Genomic DNA, 19,911 nt, shown 5'->3' on the forward strand with positions numbered 1-19,911 from the left:
ATTTAACATTATTAATATTACTAAAAATAATAATATTAATATCTAGTAGTAATAATAGTTATTAATGATAATGTTAATAATGATATTGATAATAACAAAATTAATGTTAGTAATAACCAGTTGCTTTGATAATATCCATAATTACACAATTTTTGTAATTTTAGTAATAACTATAATACTAATAATATAAATAATAATATTAATAATTATATTAATGATATTAATATTTTAAGGATAATAATAATAATAGTAATAACACTGATAATGCTAATTATTAATGTTAATCATTATTGATAATATTGTTAATAATAATGATGATAATATTAATATTAAAAAATAATACTTATAAGCTTGATATTATCATACTAATATTTACATAGACTGAAATATCCTAATTTCTTTATAAATTTTATATACATACATACATATCTATAGTATACCTATAATAGTTATGGATAAAATTTATGTAAATATATTATTTAATAACTTACTATTGTATATTTATAAGTATTCGTGTTTAACTTTGTTCAATATTGAATGACTGACAATTTAAGGTTTACTAACTTTGAAGCCATATACATTCCATATATATATATATATATATATATATATATATATATATATATATATATATATATATATATATATATATATATATATATATATATATATATATATATATATATATAATCTACTTTAATTTTATATATTGATCTATTTTAAATAGTAGTTATTATAATATCATATTTTATTTTATTTTACATAATTAATTTAATAACAACAACATATAATAATTCAAATTATATTTCCAATTACTATATATATATATATATATATATATATATATATATACACACACACACACATAGCAATTTACAATTAATTGTTCGTGAATCTTCGGGGATGGTCAAAGGTTAAATGTATTCATGTAAATTGTTCCAAAAATTTTTGAGACTCAACTTAACATACTTTGCTTATCGTGTCGGAATATATAAAGATTAAGTTTAAATTTGGTCGGAAATTGCCGGGTCGTCACAGTTTCTCCCCAAATCCACCAACACGGGAGCTAAGCCGAGCCTTTACCTTTGTCCTTCGAAGTGCAAGAATCTATAAAAAGATAAACAACGAGAGAGTAAGCAACAATACTTAGTGAATACAATACTTATATGCATACATACATACATAAACAACTTACTTGCGCAACTTACACATAACCGCATACAAGTTTGCATCACTACGCATAATTACACAACGCCGAACACAAACTAGCATGACAATAGCATACAACAACGATATAACACGCTACACTACAAATACACAAATATATGGTTAAACATACCCAATAGTGCTAGTCATCGAATGAAATACCACTATCCAACACATGCACATGACCGACAAAAGTGTCTTCTGGAAAGCACTACCACGTACAAACGAATGTGGCTAACAAAAAGCGAAACCATTAGGTAACACTTACCACATCCGCACAAGTGGCCGAAAAAGAGTGAGTCCTTCCGAACAACACTCACCACATTCCGCAATCGCAACGTGGCCAACTAAAAGTGAATCCTTGCGGATAACACTTACCACTTTGCACCGAGTGGCCGACAAAGAAGAAAACTGTTTTGACCGGATATAACTCGCCACTATGCCCACAAGCAGACAACTTATATATACACGGATATAAATACTCCACTCACCTTGATCACTTAGATGAGTAGGAGACGCGCTAGAGCTTCAAGAATGATCCAAAAGAAGTTCACATAAAATCAAAATCACAACATTAAGCTATACACACTAGTAGCTTGATTTAAAAGAACACAAGTGTAAATTTCAACCAGATTTGCACATTAACCTCCAACTTGGTCAAACGAGACTCCAACACCCCAAATCACTAATGGCTATAGATTTTGGTCCAAACTCACCAATATGCAACTCAAGTTCAAGTGCTTGAAGCACTTCATGACCCATTTCAATACAAGATCATTTTGACCCAAATTAAGGACAACACCCAAAATCAAACTAATACAACAACAAACACACTAAAATGCAAGTGTTCAAGTGAAGATCTAGCCACTTTCAAGTTCATGAACTTGCAAAAATCACCGCTTAACCAAAAATCATGAATTAGGGTTCATACACCCAAGCTCCCCCCCCCCCCCCCCCCCAAAAAAACCTCAATTTCCTCAAGAAACGAGGTTTACAAACCATATCAAACCCAAATCCTAATTAGAATCCAAAATTACACAATTAGCATCGAGTTAGGGTTTTACCTCAAGAATGAAATGGAGCTAGAGAGGAACTTCAACAAAGTGGAACTTTGATTAGGGTTGGATTGAGCTCCTTCTTCACAAAATCCAAGCTCTCTTTCTCTCTAACATCTCACTCTAGTATTGTGTGTGTGTTTGAAGAAATAAAAAGAGGGAGAGAAGCTCCAACTGACCTAAATACAACCCCAGACTCTGCCATGAAAAATTGCAAATTGGTCTCGAACATTTTATTTTTAATTACAAAACAATCCCTAAGTTCCAGACCACTGTCGCGTCGTAACAGGATAAGGTCGCGGCGCGACCTTTAGCTATATCTGATATTCGGGTTGTTACAATCTCCCCCACTTGGACCCAATCGCGTCCCCGCATTCCAAGCAGGATGTAACGATCGCAGATGCTCCAACACAAAATCCTCAGATTCCCACGTACACTCGGACCCCTTTCGGTGAGGCCATTGCACCTTATAAGTTCGAATTCTCTTATTTCGAATCTTCTTACCTTTTCATCAAGAATATAAATAGGTTCCTCCACATACTCTTGATTATCGTTTAGAGTAATCTCATTCAGTGGAACCCACATCGAGTCATCCGCAAGACACTTGCGAAGGTAGGAAACATGGAATGTGTTATGGATCCCCTCAAGCTCTTCGGTTAACTCTAACCGATAGGCAACTTCCCCAATACGTGCCAACACTTTAAATGGCCCAATAAACCGAGGAGCAAGCTTTCCCCATTTTCAGAACCGAATCACACCCTTCCATGGCGACACCTTAAGCATCACCATGTTACCATCATGGAAATCAATCGGTCTTTTACGTTTATCCCCATATGAATTTTGTCGATCTTGTGTCGCTTTGAGGAGAGAACGAATCATATCTATCTTTTGGTTCATCTCAAGAACCACCTCGGTACCACCAACTTCCTTTTAACCCACCTCGCCCCAACAAATCGGGGTTCGGCATTTTCTTCCATAAAGCATCTTATATGGCAGTATTCCAATACTAGCATGATAACTATTATTATACGAGAATTCCACCAATGGCATATGCTCATCTCAACTCCACCAAAATCAATCAAACAAGCCCGAAGCATATCCTCCTAAGTTTAGATGGTTCTTTCGCTTTGACCATCCGTTTGAGAATGATATGCGGTGCTCAAATTTACTTGAGTACCCATTTCGTGATGAAACATACCCCAATATCGAGAAGCAAAACGCGTATCTCGATCCGAAATAATCGACACCGGTTCCCCGTGTCTCGAAATCACCTCTGTAATGAACAACCTTGCCAAAGTCTCTGAGGAAATCACCTCGTGTATAGGAAGAAACAAGGCACTTTTCGTCAATCGATCGACGATCACCCAAATTGTATCATATTGAGTTCTCGCCGTTTTTGGCAACTTAGTAATAAACTAGTGAAAGACCCATGGAATCACGGGTTTGTAAAGTATAAATTGTTGAATGATATGTTATAGTTGACAATTATTATTTAACCAAAACAATATCAAAATTATGTTTACAACGGGTTTGTCGAAGAGATCTATGTTATAATCTCACATTAATATTAGTGATTAAATGTCCTTATGTATATTATTTGTGTTTTGTACTTCGTATAGTAAAGTAATTTGTGTTTAAAGTAAGGGGACTGAATTTATTCTTAATAGAGTAGCTTTTTTCATTCTCGTATAGTCAGAGTACTACAATGATTACATCACCTTTAGTTTTATTGTTATATGAGAGTACTACAAAAATTCAATGGCATACAAAACATATGGACATATCCACGTTGACAATTAATATAATCCACTTAAACCCATTTTTTCAGTTCGTCTTAAATAGATGCTTAAATGAAAGTAACCGATTAATGATACAATGACAGTGTGGTTTATCTGGGCCAAATCTAGATCCTACCTCTAATTGAACCATACGTTCGTGTCATACTTTTATGCACACGATACACATCCTACATGTCTACAACACTGCTGCATATTTGAGCTTCTTACATGTTGAAAAACACAAGAGTATAGCAATTAACAATACGATAAAGAAACCCGCCATACCTATTGTAAGAACAAAAGCCAAATACCAAGGAGCATATCATAAGCATCTAACCTTTGAAACTTCCGATCCTACTCTGATAGTTTATTTTGTAGATATTCGCCACGGTGGCATGTGACATCCCTGGTAATCCCCCTTTTGACACCATCTTTATCACGGGTACCATGTCACCTAATTGAAAAGCCACGTACACTCGGACCCCTTTCGGTGACGCCATTGCACCTTATAAATCCGAATTCTCTTATTTCGAATCTCCTTAACCTTTTCATCAAGAATAGCAATCGGTTCCCCCACATACTCTTGATTATTGTTTAGAGTAATCTCATTCAACGGAACCCACATTGAGTCATCCGCAAGACACTTGCGAAGGTAGGAAACATGGAATGTTTTATGGATCCCCTCAAGCTCTTCGGTTAACTCTATCCGATAGGCAAATTCCCCAATACGTGCCAACACTTTAAATTGACCAATAAACCGAGGAGCACGCTTTCCCCATTTTCAGAACCGAATCACACCCTTCCATGGCGACAACTTAAGCATCACCGTGTTACCTTCATGGAACTCAATCGCTCTCCTACGTTTATCCCCATACGACTTTTGTCGATCTTGTGCCGCTTTGAGGCGAGCATGAATCATATCTATCTTTTAATTCATCTCAAGAACCACCTCGGTACCACCAACTTCCTTTTGACCCACCTCGCCCCAGCAAATCTTGGTTCGACATTTTCTTCCATAAAGCATCTCATAATGCGGTATTCCAATACTAGCATGATAGATATTATTATACGAGAATTCCACTAATGGCAAATGGTCTTCCCAACTTCCACTAAAATCAATCACACAAGCCCGAAGCATATTCTCCTAAGTTTAGATGGCTCTTTCACTTTGATCATCCGTTTCAGGATGATATGCGGTGCTTAAATTTACTCGAGTACCCATTTCGTGATGAAACTTACCCCAAAATTGATAAGTAATACGCGTATCTAGATCCGAAATAATCGACACCGGTTCCCCGTGTCTCGAAATCACCTCTGTAATGAACAACCTTGCCAAAGTCTCTGACGAAATCGCCTCGTGTATCAGAAGAAACAAGGCACTTTTCGTCAATCGATCGACGATCACCCAAATTGTATCATATTGAGTTCTCGCCGTTTTTGGCAACTTAGTAATAAACTAGTGAAGAGACCCGTGTAATCACGGGTTTGTAAAGTGAAAATTGTTGAATGATATGTTATAGTTGACAAATGTTATTTAACCAAAACAATATCAAAATTATGTTTACAACGCGTTTGTCGCAGAGATCTATGTTATAATCTCACATTAATATTAGTGATTAAATGTCCTTATGTATATTATTTGTGTTTTCTACGTCGTATAGTAAAGTAATTTGTGTTAAAAGTAAGGAGACTGAATTTATTCTTAATAGAGTAGCCTTTTTCATTCTCGTATAGTCAGAGTACTACAATGATTACATCACCTTTAGTTTTATTGTTATATGAGAGTACTACAAAAATTCAATGGCATACAAAACCTATGGACATATCCACGTTAACAATTAATATAATCCACTTAAACCCATTTTGTCAGTTCATCATAAATAGACGCTTCAATGAAAGTAACCGATTAACGATACAATGACAGTGTGGTTTATCTAGGCCAAATCTAGATCCTACCTCTAATTGATACACATCCTACATGTCTAACATTGCTGCATATTTGAGCTTCTTACATGTTGAAAAACACAAGAGTATAGCAATTAACAATACGATAAAGAAACCCGCCATACCTATTGTAAGAACAAAAGCCAAATACCAAGGAGCATATCATAAGCATCTAACCTTTGAAACTTCCGATCCTAGTCTGATAGTTTGTTTTGTAGATATTCGCCACGGTGGCATGTGACATCCCTGGTAATCCCCCTTTTGACACCATCTTTATCACGGGTACCATGTCACCTAATTGAAAAGCCACGTACATTCGGACCCATTTCGGCGACGCCATTGCACCTTATAAGTCCGAATTCTCTTATTTCGAATCTCCTTAACCTTTTCATCAAGAATAGCAATCGGTTCCCCCACATACTCTTGATTGTTGTTTAGAGTAATCTCATTCAACGGAACCCACATCGAGTCATCCGCAAGACACTTGCGAAGGTAGGAAACATGGAATGTTTTATGGATCCCCTCAAGCTCTTCGGTTAACTCTATCCGATAGGCAAATTCCCCAATACGTGCCAACACTTTAAATTGACCACTAAACCGAGGAGCACGCTTTCCCCATTTTCAGAACCGAATCACACCCTTCCATGGCGACAACTTAAGCATCACCATGTTACCTTCATGGAACTCAATCGCTCTCCTACGTTTATCCCCATACGACTTTTGTCGATCTTGTGCCGCTTTGAGGCGAGCACGAATCATATCTATCTTTTAATTCATCTCAAAAACCACCTCAGTACCACCAACTTCCTTTTGACCCACCTCGCCCCAGCAAATCTTGGTTCGGCATTTTCTTCCATAAAGCATCTCATAATGCAGTATTCCAATACTAGCATGATAGATATTATTATACGAGAATTCCACTAATGGCAAATGGTCATCCCAACTTCCACTAAAATCAATCACACAAGCCCGAAGCATATCCTCCTAAGTTTAGATGGCTCTTTCGCTTTGACCATCCGTTTCAGGATGATATGCGGTCCTCAAATTTACTCGAGTGCCCATTTCGTGATGAGACTTACCCCAAAATTGATAAGTAATACGCGTATCTAGATCCGAAATAATCGACACCGGTTCCCCGTGTCTCGAAATCACCTCTGTAATGAACAACCTTGCCAAAGTCTCTGACGAAATCGCCTCGTGTATCAGAAGAAACAAGGCACTTTTCGTCAATCGACCGACGATCACCCAAATTGTATCATATTGAGTTCTCGCCGTTTTTGGCAACTTAGTAATAAACTAGTGAAGAGACCTGTGGAATCACGGGTTTGAAAAGTGAATATTGTTGAATGGTATGTTATAGTTGACAAATGTTACTTAACCAAAACAATATCAAAATTATTTTTACGTGTTTGTGGAAGAGATCTACATTATAATCTCACATTAATATTAGTGATTAAATGTCCTTATGTATATTATTTATGTTTTGTACTTCGTATACTAAAGTAACTTGTCTTTGAAGTAAGACGACTTAATTTATTCTTAATAGAGTAGCTTTTTTCATTCTCGTATAGTCAGAGTACTTCAGTGATTGCATCACATTTAGTTTTGTTATTATATGAGAGTACTACAAAAATTCAATGGCATACAAAACATATGGACATATCCACGTTAACACTTAATATAATCCACTCAAACCCATTTTGTCAGTTCGTCTTTAATAGACGCTTCAATGAAAGTAACCAATTAATGATACAATGACAGTGTGGTTTATTTAGGCCAAATCAAGACCCTACCTCTAAATGAACCATACGTTCGTGTCATACTTTTATGCACAGGATACACATCCTACATGTCTACAACATTGCTGTATATTTGAGCTTCTTACATGTTTAAAAACACAAGAATATATCAATTAACAATATGATAAAGAAAGCCGCCATACCTATTGTAAGAACAAAAAACCAAATACCAATGAGCATATCATAAGCATCTAACCTTTGAAACTTCCCATCCTACTCTGATAGTTTATTTTGTAGATATTCACCACGATGGCATGTGAGATCCCTGGTAATCCCTCTTCTAACACCATCTTTATCACGAGTACCATGTCACCTAATTGAAAAGCCACATTTCTTTGCAAAGATAACCGACTAACTGCGCATTGCACTGCAGATGTTATTTCAAACACATATAAAAAAACCAACATTTTTTCATTTTACAAAGTCTTTTCATAAGTTTTTTAATGATAGCATGTAGAGTGTAAGAGCCATTTCATATAAATAAATTAATGTTTGCGACATTACCTGAAAGAGAGGATCCTACAGATTCTGGTATAGTTTTCTTTGTTGAATGTCCATATACTGAATGCATTCATAAAATATTAACTTGTAAAGCTGCTTCTACCACAAAATTTTGAAGTGTTGAAAAGCAATTTGGTACCAATTTGATGCACCATGCAAACCCACAAAATAATATTTAAAATAATGTCAATTCATCATCTCTATTTTCCAAATAAGTTTATACATAATGATACATACAAACCTTTGACTTCTTATTTCAGAACTAACATTATGTTCTCCTTCAAACATACATCACAACCATCAGTGTCTCAAACCAAGACAAATTAGAAATAAACTATTATTGTTATCATTAACTTGTATGAAAGCAACAACCCAATATATAAACGTTATATCTTTTTAAATGGCGATAGAAACGTAAGAAGTAAAAACTAATCTAAACACAAATAAAAAAATGCATGTAGGTGTAACATTAATCATACCATTTAACTTTTTCCCTCCTTTTCATGTCATCGAACACCTTCCATGCACTTACATAATCACCATTCCGTTGAATACCTCTGTCATTTCAACAAATACAATAACTAAGAAGATAAAATTGGATCTACTAAGTAGTCAAACAAAAAATTAGTTGAGATTGAATATCAAAAAGACATGTAGTGAAGTCTTTCAAATTGGTCTCTTTATTCATACATGAGTGACATACTGCTTTTCCAATGAGCCGTCATAAATTTAATCGAGAATAAGATCAATATATAATGATAGTCATGAAATTACAAAAATTGTAATAGCTAAATTATATGACTTATCTTTTAAGAAGACAAAAAGTTATGAAAGCTAGGTTGTGAGATTTCTATAGTATTATGAGATAACTACAACACTATTAGTTGAAAGAAGTTAAAAACAAAAAAAACTAATGAAAATTACAGAGAAGAAGAATTTTTCTAAGGTGCCATGCTAAGTTCCTTGTAAAACATTAGAATTTTTCTATACAACCAAATATGAACTATACTTACATTGAACTTATTAGTCATAATACTACAAATTACTTATGGGTTTAAATTGATCTTGCAATAACAGATGCCATATGCAATACCGAGTAATATACTAGCTTGTAAATAACCAACAACTTACCAAATTAATACAGTAACCTGTAGCACATGGATACCTTCTTAGTGATTATCATGTGAACGTAATAACCTAAAAAAAACACCACACGCTATCATTTAATGTTTAAAGTTGACGTTGAAACAATCCTTATTGAGCAAATTAATCAACCCACAAATACTGTAAACTCTTTTTAAGAACACATTAAGCCCTAAACTAATACTAAAGAAACTAATTTATCAAGAAACTACTATTAGAGTTTGTGAAGTTACCCTTGTGACAACAACTCAGCAAGACATAATCAATCACATGTTCCTTTGAATCAAACATAAGTTCCTTGAGCTAATCAATCACAAGTTCCTTTGAATTCACTGTATAATAATTAACATTGCAAATAAATATTCTAAGCTAAAAAGACTGACTTACCGAAGGAACTTATGATGATTTTAGAGAACCGAGAACTGAAGAAACAAAGTAGAAAAACTACTTTGTTAGTTTAAGAGCAACAACCAAATCTGCAATTTAAGTTCTATCAAATATGCAATTATAGAGCAGCAAATCTGCAATTTAAGAGCAACAACCAAGATATGAAAAAATCTTTATAAAATCAAATATATAAAAAACAAAATATAGGTAAAAGAAAGAAAGATTAGATATCTTATCTAGCATTTGCGTTAATCAGCGAATTATCATGTGTATGTTATATATTACCAATGATTAGATGCAAGCGAAAACTCATAAAGAAAATACTAAATCATCGTATAACGTATATATTCACCATTAATACTACAAATTACCTATTTGTAGAGACCAAATTTCAGCTCATCTGTACAAAACCTTGTATCCTGTAAATATATAAATAAAATAAAAAAAAAAAAATTCAAACCATTAGCTAATAAGATGCAGTGAAATCTATGAAATTAACTGCAAACCTCCAATTGAAAAACCCTAATCAATTGAAAAGATTACCTAATGAATCTGCAAACCTCCTATCAATGTTGAATCTATGAGAGATTTCAATGTAAGGATAAATTCTTGATTTTTCAGATATTAGTTTATAGGCGTGAATCTGAAGAAGATGATGATTGGAGAATAAGGGCGATGTGAAGATGAAGATGAAGAATTCGTATGCTCAGTTAAGGTTTTATTATATCCGTATTATTATATGTCAATTTTTTAAATTTTAATTAATTAAAATGAATTAAAGTAATGATGTAAGCAAGTGTTATGAGATTGTGCAAGTGTCCATGAATTTTTTTAAGATATAGTTTTTACTAGTTAATAATCCGTGAAATCACGAGTTTATTAAAAGATATTTATATAATTATTTGATAACATTCTGATTCTTATAGATAAATTAATTACAATTATATGTAAACATATGACCTATAATACATTCAGTACAATATACGGAGTAATTAATAAAGAGTTTCCATGACACCAGAATACAAAGATTTCAAAACCAACACAAATGGCTAAACAACTTACAGATATGCTCAACTTGGCATAAATTAGTGGCCTTTGAACATCTGCTAGCACTTAAAAAAAAAAAGTAAATAATCAACACATTTTGTGATTGATAATTCCCCTATAGTACATTGATGTCTGCATCAAACACACTTTATCCGGAATAATACAATGAATAAACTAAATAATTAACTAAAATTAAAGACTTCTCAAACCATTACAATAACTAAATTAGTTAATTGATCATGACTTTTGATTACGTTTTTGAATTCATATAAGTCCAGCATGACCAAAAGTCATATTAGCAATGTTACTAATTCATAGCATCAACTCTTCTACAGTAAATGAGTCAATTTCAGCTTTATGGTACTATGATGTATCTATATCTAAGGAGAATTATAAATATAGCCCAACGTAAAGCAGATACAAATAGCCAGAGATGCAAAAAGTAATCAAAAGCAAATCTTTAGTTCATACAATTCTTGAATAAATTTATGCAAAGATTTAGATGTACTATAATCATAATTAAACCATGCTTAGATAATACATAGCAAAAAAATTGTCGATAGGTTAGCCGTCAATATAAACTGACCTGTTACCCTACAATCATAAAGCACCATATTTGTAGACAATATAGTATACTTAGAACATTCTTAATTTAGTGTTACACCCAATAATATTCTGTACTAATTAAGAGTTTAAGCACAAGAGATTCTAATGAGCAAGATATGGCAAATGTATAAATCTAAAACTTAAATAGGGGGTCGGAAATAATCGATTGGACTCCTTCCCGTTTTTTATTTCCCTGAGCTAAACTCGACGGCTATAAAATGCACTTCCCTTGTTAAGCATCCTTATACGGCTATACACGCATAGTCAGAAATTAACTCAAATGTCCACATAAAAGTTTTGGATTTGCACAAACCTGCAATTATTTATAATGGTGCAGGTAGCCAAATAGTTTTTATTAATAAACGAAGAGTACATGTACAATTCATTAGGCACATATCAGCCCATGGAGATTAATCACGAACTAACATAACACTAAATGGAGAGCCTACAATCAAACAAACACAAGAAGGGAATATAGGATCACAGGAAAAAGGATGGGTCAGGTGGCAAACACAACCCATACAGCTGTATAGGCAGAGGGAGCCAAGAGCATGCGCCGAGATAGCATCTGAAGGGGACATCGGTCATTACAGACATCAATTTTTCGGGTTCGACAACCACATTAACTAATCAATTTAATGGTGCAAGTTGTATTTTTATTTAGCAAGTATATTCCTAATAATAGATCATATGCTAATTTGCTGTTATAAATGTAATTCAAAGACATCAAAGAGGCCTAATTGCATTACTCAAAAGAAGCTTCTTGTTACAAATGTAATTCAAAGACATCAAAGAGGCCATCATGTAGGCATTTTATCAAACACTTGGTATTCATATAAAATTAAATCTGATTTACATGAAAATTTATGTATAAAATTACATATATAAAGAACAAAATAAAATAAAAAAAGAATCTCCATCTCTAATTCAAACCAACTAACTTAGAAAAATAACTGAAACATACAAATCCAAATCTGGAGTACATCGAATTAAACTTCAAATCAAAAATAAAAACAAAAATCAAAATACAAATACCTATAAGCTAATATATTCAAACCATAACAAAGCCATTTCAAATAAAAAACAGATCAAACATTCAATGTACCTTAAGAAAGATCGATTCTCAAATGATATACAGCTTACGTCATTATCAGCCACCTCACAAGGCAACGGAGAGCTGAGTTTCATACTTTCATCCTCCGGCATTCTCATGGTATTTTTGTAACCCGTATTTACAATTCGTAACGATGTTAGATCTTTCATACTGAGAGCTTTTTCTTATGATAGAGAGATGTAAAGGTTTTTAGAACTACTATATTGATTTCCCATTTTTTTTAAATCAAGAGTGTGCTTGAAAAGTGATGTTGGGAAATGGGTGAAGAATAAGACGCGTGATTTTTTTCATGGAAGATGCCAATCGTATTGAAAGCTTGGTCAGTAATTTTGAAAGTATCAAGAAAATGAACTCTTTTGGTGATTTAAAATGTACTAATTCTGCCTAATTTTAATTAATTATATTAATATTAATTTCTATTGATGACATCACTAAGAGGCCTCTAATTTTTTTCTTTTTATTTTAGATTTTCTTTTATAAAGGAAAATACATTTTTTATGACATCAGCATAGTTATCTTTTATAAGAATATATAGATAGATATAGATATAGATATAGATATAGATATATAGAATAGATATAGATTATGAAGTGATGTCACTTAAATGGCAATTTAAAAGCATTGTAAGAATTCATGGTAAGATGTTCCCACTTCCATACGGGAATCTCCAACGGTTGCACCATACCATAAGGCTTTTGATGCTCGGCCTTAACTTGCAAGCAAGTAACACATTGCTCAACATACCGAGGCATATCACGCTTCATACCGGACTACCAATACTCTTTCTTCAAGTCAAGATACATCCTTTTCGCACCCGGATGAATAGAATATTTCCATTTATGCGCCTCATCGAGTAGCACTTTTTGGTGACCATCCAATTTTGGAACCCACACCCGACCTTGGAAGATAACAACCAGTGCGGGCCTAAAAGGATCGACTCCTTTTTCCCTTAGATTCCCTCTTCAGGCTTCAATTTGAACCTCACCGAGTTTCTCGACGAAATCATTCGAAAGGACCGTTCACAACGACCTTATTTGTTACTCGAAATTTTGTTTCTTTCGACTAAATGCATCTGCAACCACATTAGGCTTAACCGGATGGTAAATTATTTCGCAATCATATTCTTTCAAAAAAATATAACCATCGTCGCTGACGATTGTTTAAGTCACGTTTGTGACGCCCCGTACAAAACCATCGTGTACGGTTCATCAACAACAGGATCATTACAAGGACAAACACTATATGCTGTTTGAAAACCAGTTTTGCATTCATAAAAAGATAACGTTTTACAAAAGATAACGTGCTTCCTATGAATAGAAGCGTTAACATAAGTATGTGACCCAAAGTTCGTTACAAAGCCATTGTTTGAAAATAACATAAGTTACGAACGCAAAATAAAAGTTTCATGATTGAGACATCTCTAAGTAATGCAGCGGGAATCTAACACAGCAGGTCCATAACAACAAGTCTATAACACCAAAACAGCAAGTCTAACAGCGGAAGCTATGATGCCCCATACAAAACCATCGTGTACGAATCATCAGCAACAGGATCATTACAAGGTTAAGTACTATATGTGATTTCAAAAAGAGTTTGCATTCATTAATAATGATGTCTAAACCAACATCGAATGTTTTACAATCCAAAACCATGCTTCACTAAGTAGAAGCAAATAATAAGTGTATGTAACCACAATGGTCGTTACAAGTCATAGTTCAAAAGTACTAAAGTTTGAATGCAAGATAAACAGTTTATGCGGTGATAATACTAGAGCAGCGGGTGTCTACGGCAAGACTAGCACGACAGCGGAAGCAAATAACCTTAAGCACCTGAGAAAAACATGCTTAAAAACGTCAACACAAAGGTTGGTGAGCTATAGTTTAAGTATATAACAGTATGTAAGGTAGGACACGAGATTTCAGTGCTACAAAGAGCGTTTCAAAATAGTATGATAAAGTATATGTTAACCGTGCGCACTTGGTAACTAACTTAACGTTTATACCCCCTGAAAGTACACTTGGCAAGTGCGTATGTTTACGAAGTATTAAACACTCGTTAAATGCTAGCGCTACTAGCCCGAATGGGGATGTCAAACCCTATGGATCCATATCTAAGATTCGCGTTCACGGTTCAAAAATCAATGATTAAACGTTACCGAGCTAAAGGAAATGTTTATGCCGTTGTATAACCTACACATATATAAGTTTAGGTACTCGTGCCTAGTATGTAAAACATAAAATCCGCATGTATTCTCAGTTCCCAAAATAAGTTAAAGTAAAAAGGGAATGCTATAACTCACAATGATAAAGTAGCGGTAAAGTACGACTCGGAAAGTAAGCAAGTAATGAAGGTTGTCCAAACGGGTCCTCAACCTAAGTCAAATAGTACTAAGTCAGTAAATCGTTCGAAAAGGTTTAAAAGTATGTAAATAAGGTCTTAAGGGTCATCATCATTCATCATTAAACAAAAGGTGTAAAGTAGGTATCGTTTATGAAAGTAGTTTAAAACAAAGGCTGACTTCAGTCAGTCACCACGGCCTCTACCCTTACTGAATTAATGTGAGACCAGTGGCCATGGCTCCGTCTATGAGTCCTTTAGTGGTGATAAAATTTACAGAAGTAAACTCGTCTTCGTTTGACCGTGGCGACGGTCTAAGTGCGAGTAGGTCAGAAATTTCTGAACAACGTTAAAAGGACATAGTGACGATCGGAGGGCCGTAAATCCTAAACCGTAACTCGGATTAAGACGAGTCCTATATGAAAAGTTATCTAATCGAACAGAGATATTTGAAAATCATAGTTACAATAGCCCAGGTCCTACTGATCAGACCCAGAATACAGAAAACAGACAGGTCAGTAGGTTCCGGTGGTTCTTGGTGTTCGATGCTTATCACGGTTCTCATCCTTGATGCATGTAGCTTCAAGTGTACAACTCGTTGACATGTTTGCATCATTTTCACCAAGGTTTGACCATCATAACCCAAACGTAAGTCTAAGACGTGAAGCACAACTCACTTAAGTGTTGCAAGTGTTTTGATGAACCAAAGTTACATCAAAGTCTTAGATTCAACACATACATGAAATGTAAAAGTAATATTAAGTTATGAACTTGAAAGTAGACTTATGTAAACAAGATCTTGAGTTGTAGAACATAGTTCTTAGTTAGATCTTGAAGATCCAAGACTCAAAAGTCTAGATCAAACATAAGTGTACAAAGTTATATTTAAAAAGTTTCATTTACATGTTCTTGAACTAGTAAAGTTAACTTTTAGTTCAAGAGAAATGAGATCAAGACTAACTTGTAGTACTTGACCAACAACAACCAAAATCATAAAATTAAAGTGCAAGTAATGAAGTAGTAAACTAAATAAACAAGTTAATAAGTCATGGTTGTTCATACTTTAAAGATTCAAACCAAAGTTTGATCTTTAAGAAAGTAAACTTGAAGTTTACTTCATGAATCACAAGTATGCTTACAACCATGAACTTAAAATCTTTGAAACAACATATGTAGAACATAAACTAGTAAGTTTAGTTCTTGTGTGTTCTTGTAATTACAAGATAAAATGAAGAATGAAACTAAAGAGTTTGATTCTTGGAAACTAGTAAGTAAATAATAACAAGTAACAAAGTAACAACAACTAACAATTAACAACAAAGAACAAAGATGATGATGATTTAAGGGTGTAAGTTTCGGTTTTGTTGAAGAAAAAAGAAGAGAAGTTAAAGCTTGTTACTTACAACTTGAGAGAGAAATGAGAGAAAAATAAGATACAAGGAAGAGTGTGTATTTGAAATGTGAGAGATACTTGTGAGTAAATAATGCAAAAGTGAAACAAAATCCCCCCATATCCTTGCTAATGCCGACAGTTCCCATGGGTCAAGGGGGAAGGAAAAGATCCATTAGATTACTTCATGTAAAGGCTTTAAAAGTTGGTCATTAGGGGGGTGTGTTCATGGGAAAGAGTTGTAACTAGATTCTTAAGAATTAAACTAACTAGTTACATCTAAAATTATACTTACACATGGTAGGTTGGGCTAAAAGGTCCATTAAGAAGTAGGTTGGGCTTATAAGTCCTCATTCAAGAGTCCATTAACATTAACAAGGCCCAAGTTCAATTAATTAACAAATTAAACCAATTAAAGCCCAAGTAACTAACTAATAACCATAGTTAATTAAAATGATTAATAAAACTTAATCATGAATGCAAATAATATCTAAAAATATTATTCGTGAAAGTTTCGCGTGTCACAAAGACGATTCGGGCAATTAAAGTCAAGTACGGGCAATCATGGCAACATGTAAATGTAATAACATACATTCGTTTTATCACAAGTATTAATAATAACAATTATTAATAAATAAACGTTGGAAAATCCAGGGTCGTTACATTACCCACCTGTTAAAGAAAATTTCGTCCCGATATTTTAAGCTGAGGTAGATAGAGGAGTCGGGAAAAGGTGAGGACACTTCCGCATCATTTGATCCTCTCGCTCCCAAGTAAACTCAGGTCCTCGTTTGGCATTCCATCGTACTCGGACGATCGGAATCGTGTTGCGTTTCAAAGTTTTGACCTCTTGATCCATAATTTCAACAGGTTCTTCCACAAAGTGGAGTTTGTCGTCAATTGTAAGTTCCTCAGGTGGTATGATAAGTTCAGGTGCAGCAAGACACTTCTTCAAGTTTGACACGTGAAAGGTAGGTTGAACTGAGCTCAATTGTGCTGGTAGATCCAAACGGTAAGCAACGGGTCCAACACGTTCCAAAATTTCGAAAGGACCAATGTATCGTGGGTTTAACTTTCCACGTTTTCCAAAGTGAATCACACCTTTCCAAGGTGCAACCTTCAACATTACACGATCACCAACATTGAATTCAAAGTCTTTACGTTTAAGATCGGCATAACTCTTTTGGCGATCACGGGCAGTCTTAAGTCTAGCTTGAATCTGAGCAATCTTCTCCGTGGTTTCGTGGACTACCTCGGGTCCGGTGATTTGCTTTTCGCCTACTTCGGCCCAGCAAATAGGAGACGGCACTTACGGCCATACAATGCTTCGAAAGGTGCAGCATTAATGCTTGAGTGATAACTGTTGTTGTACGAGAATTCGGCAAGTGGCAAATGCCTTTCCCAGGCCTTTCCAAAATCAATGACACATGCACGCAACATGTCTTCCAATGTCTGAATCGTTCGTTCACTTTGCCCGTCAGTCTGAGGGTGATATGTTGTACTCATGTCGAGACGGGTTCCCATGGCTTCTTATAAAGAACGCCAAAATCTAGAAGCAAAACGGGGATCGCGATCTGAGATGATCGATAAAGGTATACCATGACGAGATACAACCTCCTTGATGTATAATTGAGCAAGTCTCTCCATCGTATCCGTTTTCTTCATCGCTAGAAAGTGTGTAGATTTGGTAAGGCGGTCAACAATAACCCAAATGGTGTCGTATCCGCCCACCGTCTTTGGTAGCTTGGTAATGAAATCCATTGTGATCCTTTCCCACTTCCATTGTGGGATTTCCGATTGTTGGAGTAACCCAGAAGGTCTCTGATGCTCGGCTTTAACTTTCGAGTAGGTTAAACATTTACCAACATAAGTCGCAACGTCCTTCTTAAGATTCGGCCACCAATACTGTTCTTTAAGGTTGTGGTACATTTTTCCCGCTCCAGGATGAATCGAATATCTCGATTTGTGTGCTTCATCAAGTATAAGGTTCCGTAGATCTCCATAAAGAGGTACCCAAATTATTCCGGCATAACATCGGAGTCCAGACTCCCTAACCTCGAATCGAGAGACAAGTATGTTCAAATGTTCGTGAGATATGTTCTCCTTCTTGAGAGCCTCATCTTGGGCTACTCTGATCTGACTGTTGAGGTTCGAATGGATGGTGATGTTCAGAGCCCTAACACGAAGAGGTGCCGTCCTCTCCTTTCGGCTTAATGCGTCAGCTACAACATTGGCCTTGCCGGGATGATAACGGAGTTCACAATCATAGTTGTTGAGCATCTTGATCCATCGACGTTGTCTCATATTCAGTTGCTTCTGATCGAAGATGTGTTGGAGACTCTTGTGATCGGTGAAGATAGTGCTCTTAGTTCCATACAAATAGTGTCTCCATAATTTAAGCGCAAAGACAACGGCTCCAAGTTCAAAATCATGCGTAGTGTAGTTCCGCTCGTGAATCTTCAATTGGCGGGAGGCATAGGTAATAACCTTTGATTGTTGCATCAGTACATTACCAAAACCACTCTTCGATGCATCACAATAAACAACAAAGTCGTCACTGCCCTCAGGAAGTAATAGGATAGGTGCGGTGGTTAACTTCTTCTTCAAAGTTTGAAATGCTGATTCGTGTGCGGGTTCCCAAATGAACTTCTTGCCCTTGTGAGTCAGCGCGGTCAAAGGACGCGCAATCAGAGAAAATCCTTCAATGAACCTTCGGTAGTAACCGGCGAGACCTAGAAATTGGCGAATATGCGTCGGAGTAGTGGGGGTATCCCACTTGCTGATGGCTTCAATCTTGGCGGGGTCAACTTTGATACCCTGGTCGCTCACAACATGACCCAGAAATTGAACTTCCTTCAACAAAAATTCACACTTGGAGAATTTGGCGTAAAGATGCTCTTGTCTCAAGAGTTCAAGTACTAATCGGAGGTGTTGCTCATGCTCTTCTTCGCTCTTAGAGTAGATGAGGATATCATCTATGAAGACGATAACAAACTTATCCAAGTACGGCTTGCAGACACGATTCATGAGATCCATGAACACGGCAGGTGCATTGGTTAATCCGAATGGCATCACGAGAAACCCATAATGACCATAACGAGTTCTAAATGCAGTTTTCATCACGTCACTTTCCTTCACCCTCAACTGGTGATAACCAGATCGCAAATCGATCTTTGAGTAAACGCTCGATCCTTGTAGTTGGTCAAAAAGATCGTCAATTCGTGGAAGAGGATACCGATTTTTGATAGTCAATTTGTTGAATTCACGGTAGTCGATACACATACGGAAGGATCCATCCTTCTTCTTTACAAACAACACAGGTGCGCCCCAAGGCGAGAAACTTGGTTGGATAAACCCTCGGTCAAGTAGTTCTTGTAGTTGGCTCTGTAATTCTTGCATCTCGGAAGGTGCGAGTCTATAAGGTGCGCGAGCTACAGGTGCAGCTCCTGGTACTAAATCAATCTGAAACTCTACTGCTCTCTGCGGCGGTAATCCAGGCAATTCCTCTGGGAAGACATCGGAAAATTCGTTCACAATTCGAACGTTGCTCACGCTCTTCACCTCAGTTTCTACCGCTTTCACATGTGCTAGGACAGCAAAACGT

General features: G+C 35.5%; 1 protein-coding gene and 1 long non-coding RNA gene across 3 annotated transcripts; both read right to left on the bottom strand.

Moving 5' to 3' along the window:
- Positions 1-4,493: 4,493 nt before the first annotated feature.
- LOC139849277 (uncharacterized) lies at positions 4,494-4,958 on the bottom strand. The gene is made up of 2 exons (XM_071838935.1): positions 4,874-4,958; positions 4,494-4,777 (listed from the first exon to the last, which is right to left on the bottom strand). Exons 1-2 carry the CDS (start codon positions 4,956-4,958, stop codon positions 4,494-4,496), a joined length of 369 nt encoding a protein of 122 aa, XP_071695036.1.
- Positions 4,959-5,965: 1,007 nt separating this feature from the next.
- Positions 5,966-10,234, bottom strand: LOC139847815 (uncharacterized). Of its 2 annotated transcripts, none has more exons than XR_011759697.1 (3): positions 10,185-10,234; positions 7,979-9,947; positions 5,966-7,292 (listed from the first exon to the last, which is right to left on the bottom strand). It is a non-coding gene; the product is annotated as an uncharacterized lncRNA (long non-coding RNA). The 2 variants fall into 2 exon arrangements; XR_011759698.1 differs by lacking the exon at positions 5,966-7,292 and having other exon boundaries at positions 7,656-9,480; positions 9,660-9,947.
- Positions 10,235-19,911: the final 9,677 nt, after the last annotated feature.

Source organism: Rutidosis leptorrhynchoides, chromosome 5 (assembly GCF_046630445.1).
Source record: "Rutidosis leptorrhynchoides isolate AG116_Rl617_1_P2 chromosome 5, CSIRO_AGI_Rlap_v1, whole genome shotgun sequence".
NCBI lineage: Eukaryota > Viridiplantae > Streptophyta > Magnoliopsida > Asterales > Asteraceae > Rutidosis > Rutidosis leptorrhynchoides.

Bases quoted from the DNA above. Each gene is read 5' to 3' on its own strand.
- LOC139849277 (XM_071838935.1), bottom strand. From the start codon at position 4,958: ATGATTCATGCTCGCCTCAAAGCGGCACAAGATCGACAAAAGTCGTAT. The intron at 4,778-4,873 runs GTAACACGGTGA...GTCAATTTAAAG, and splicing joins AGCGATTGAGTTCCATGAAG to TGTTGGCACGTATTGGGGAA.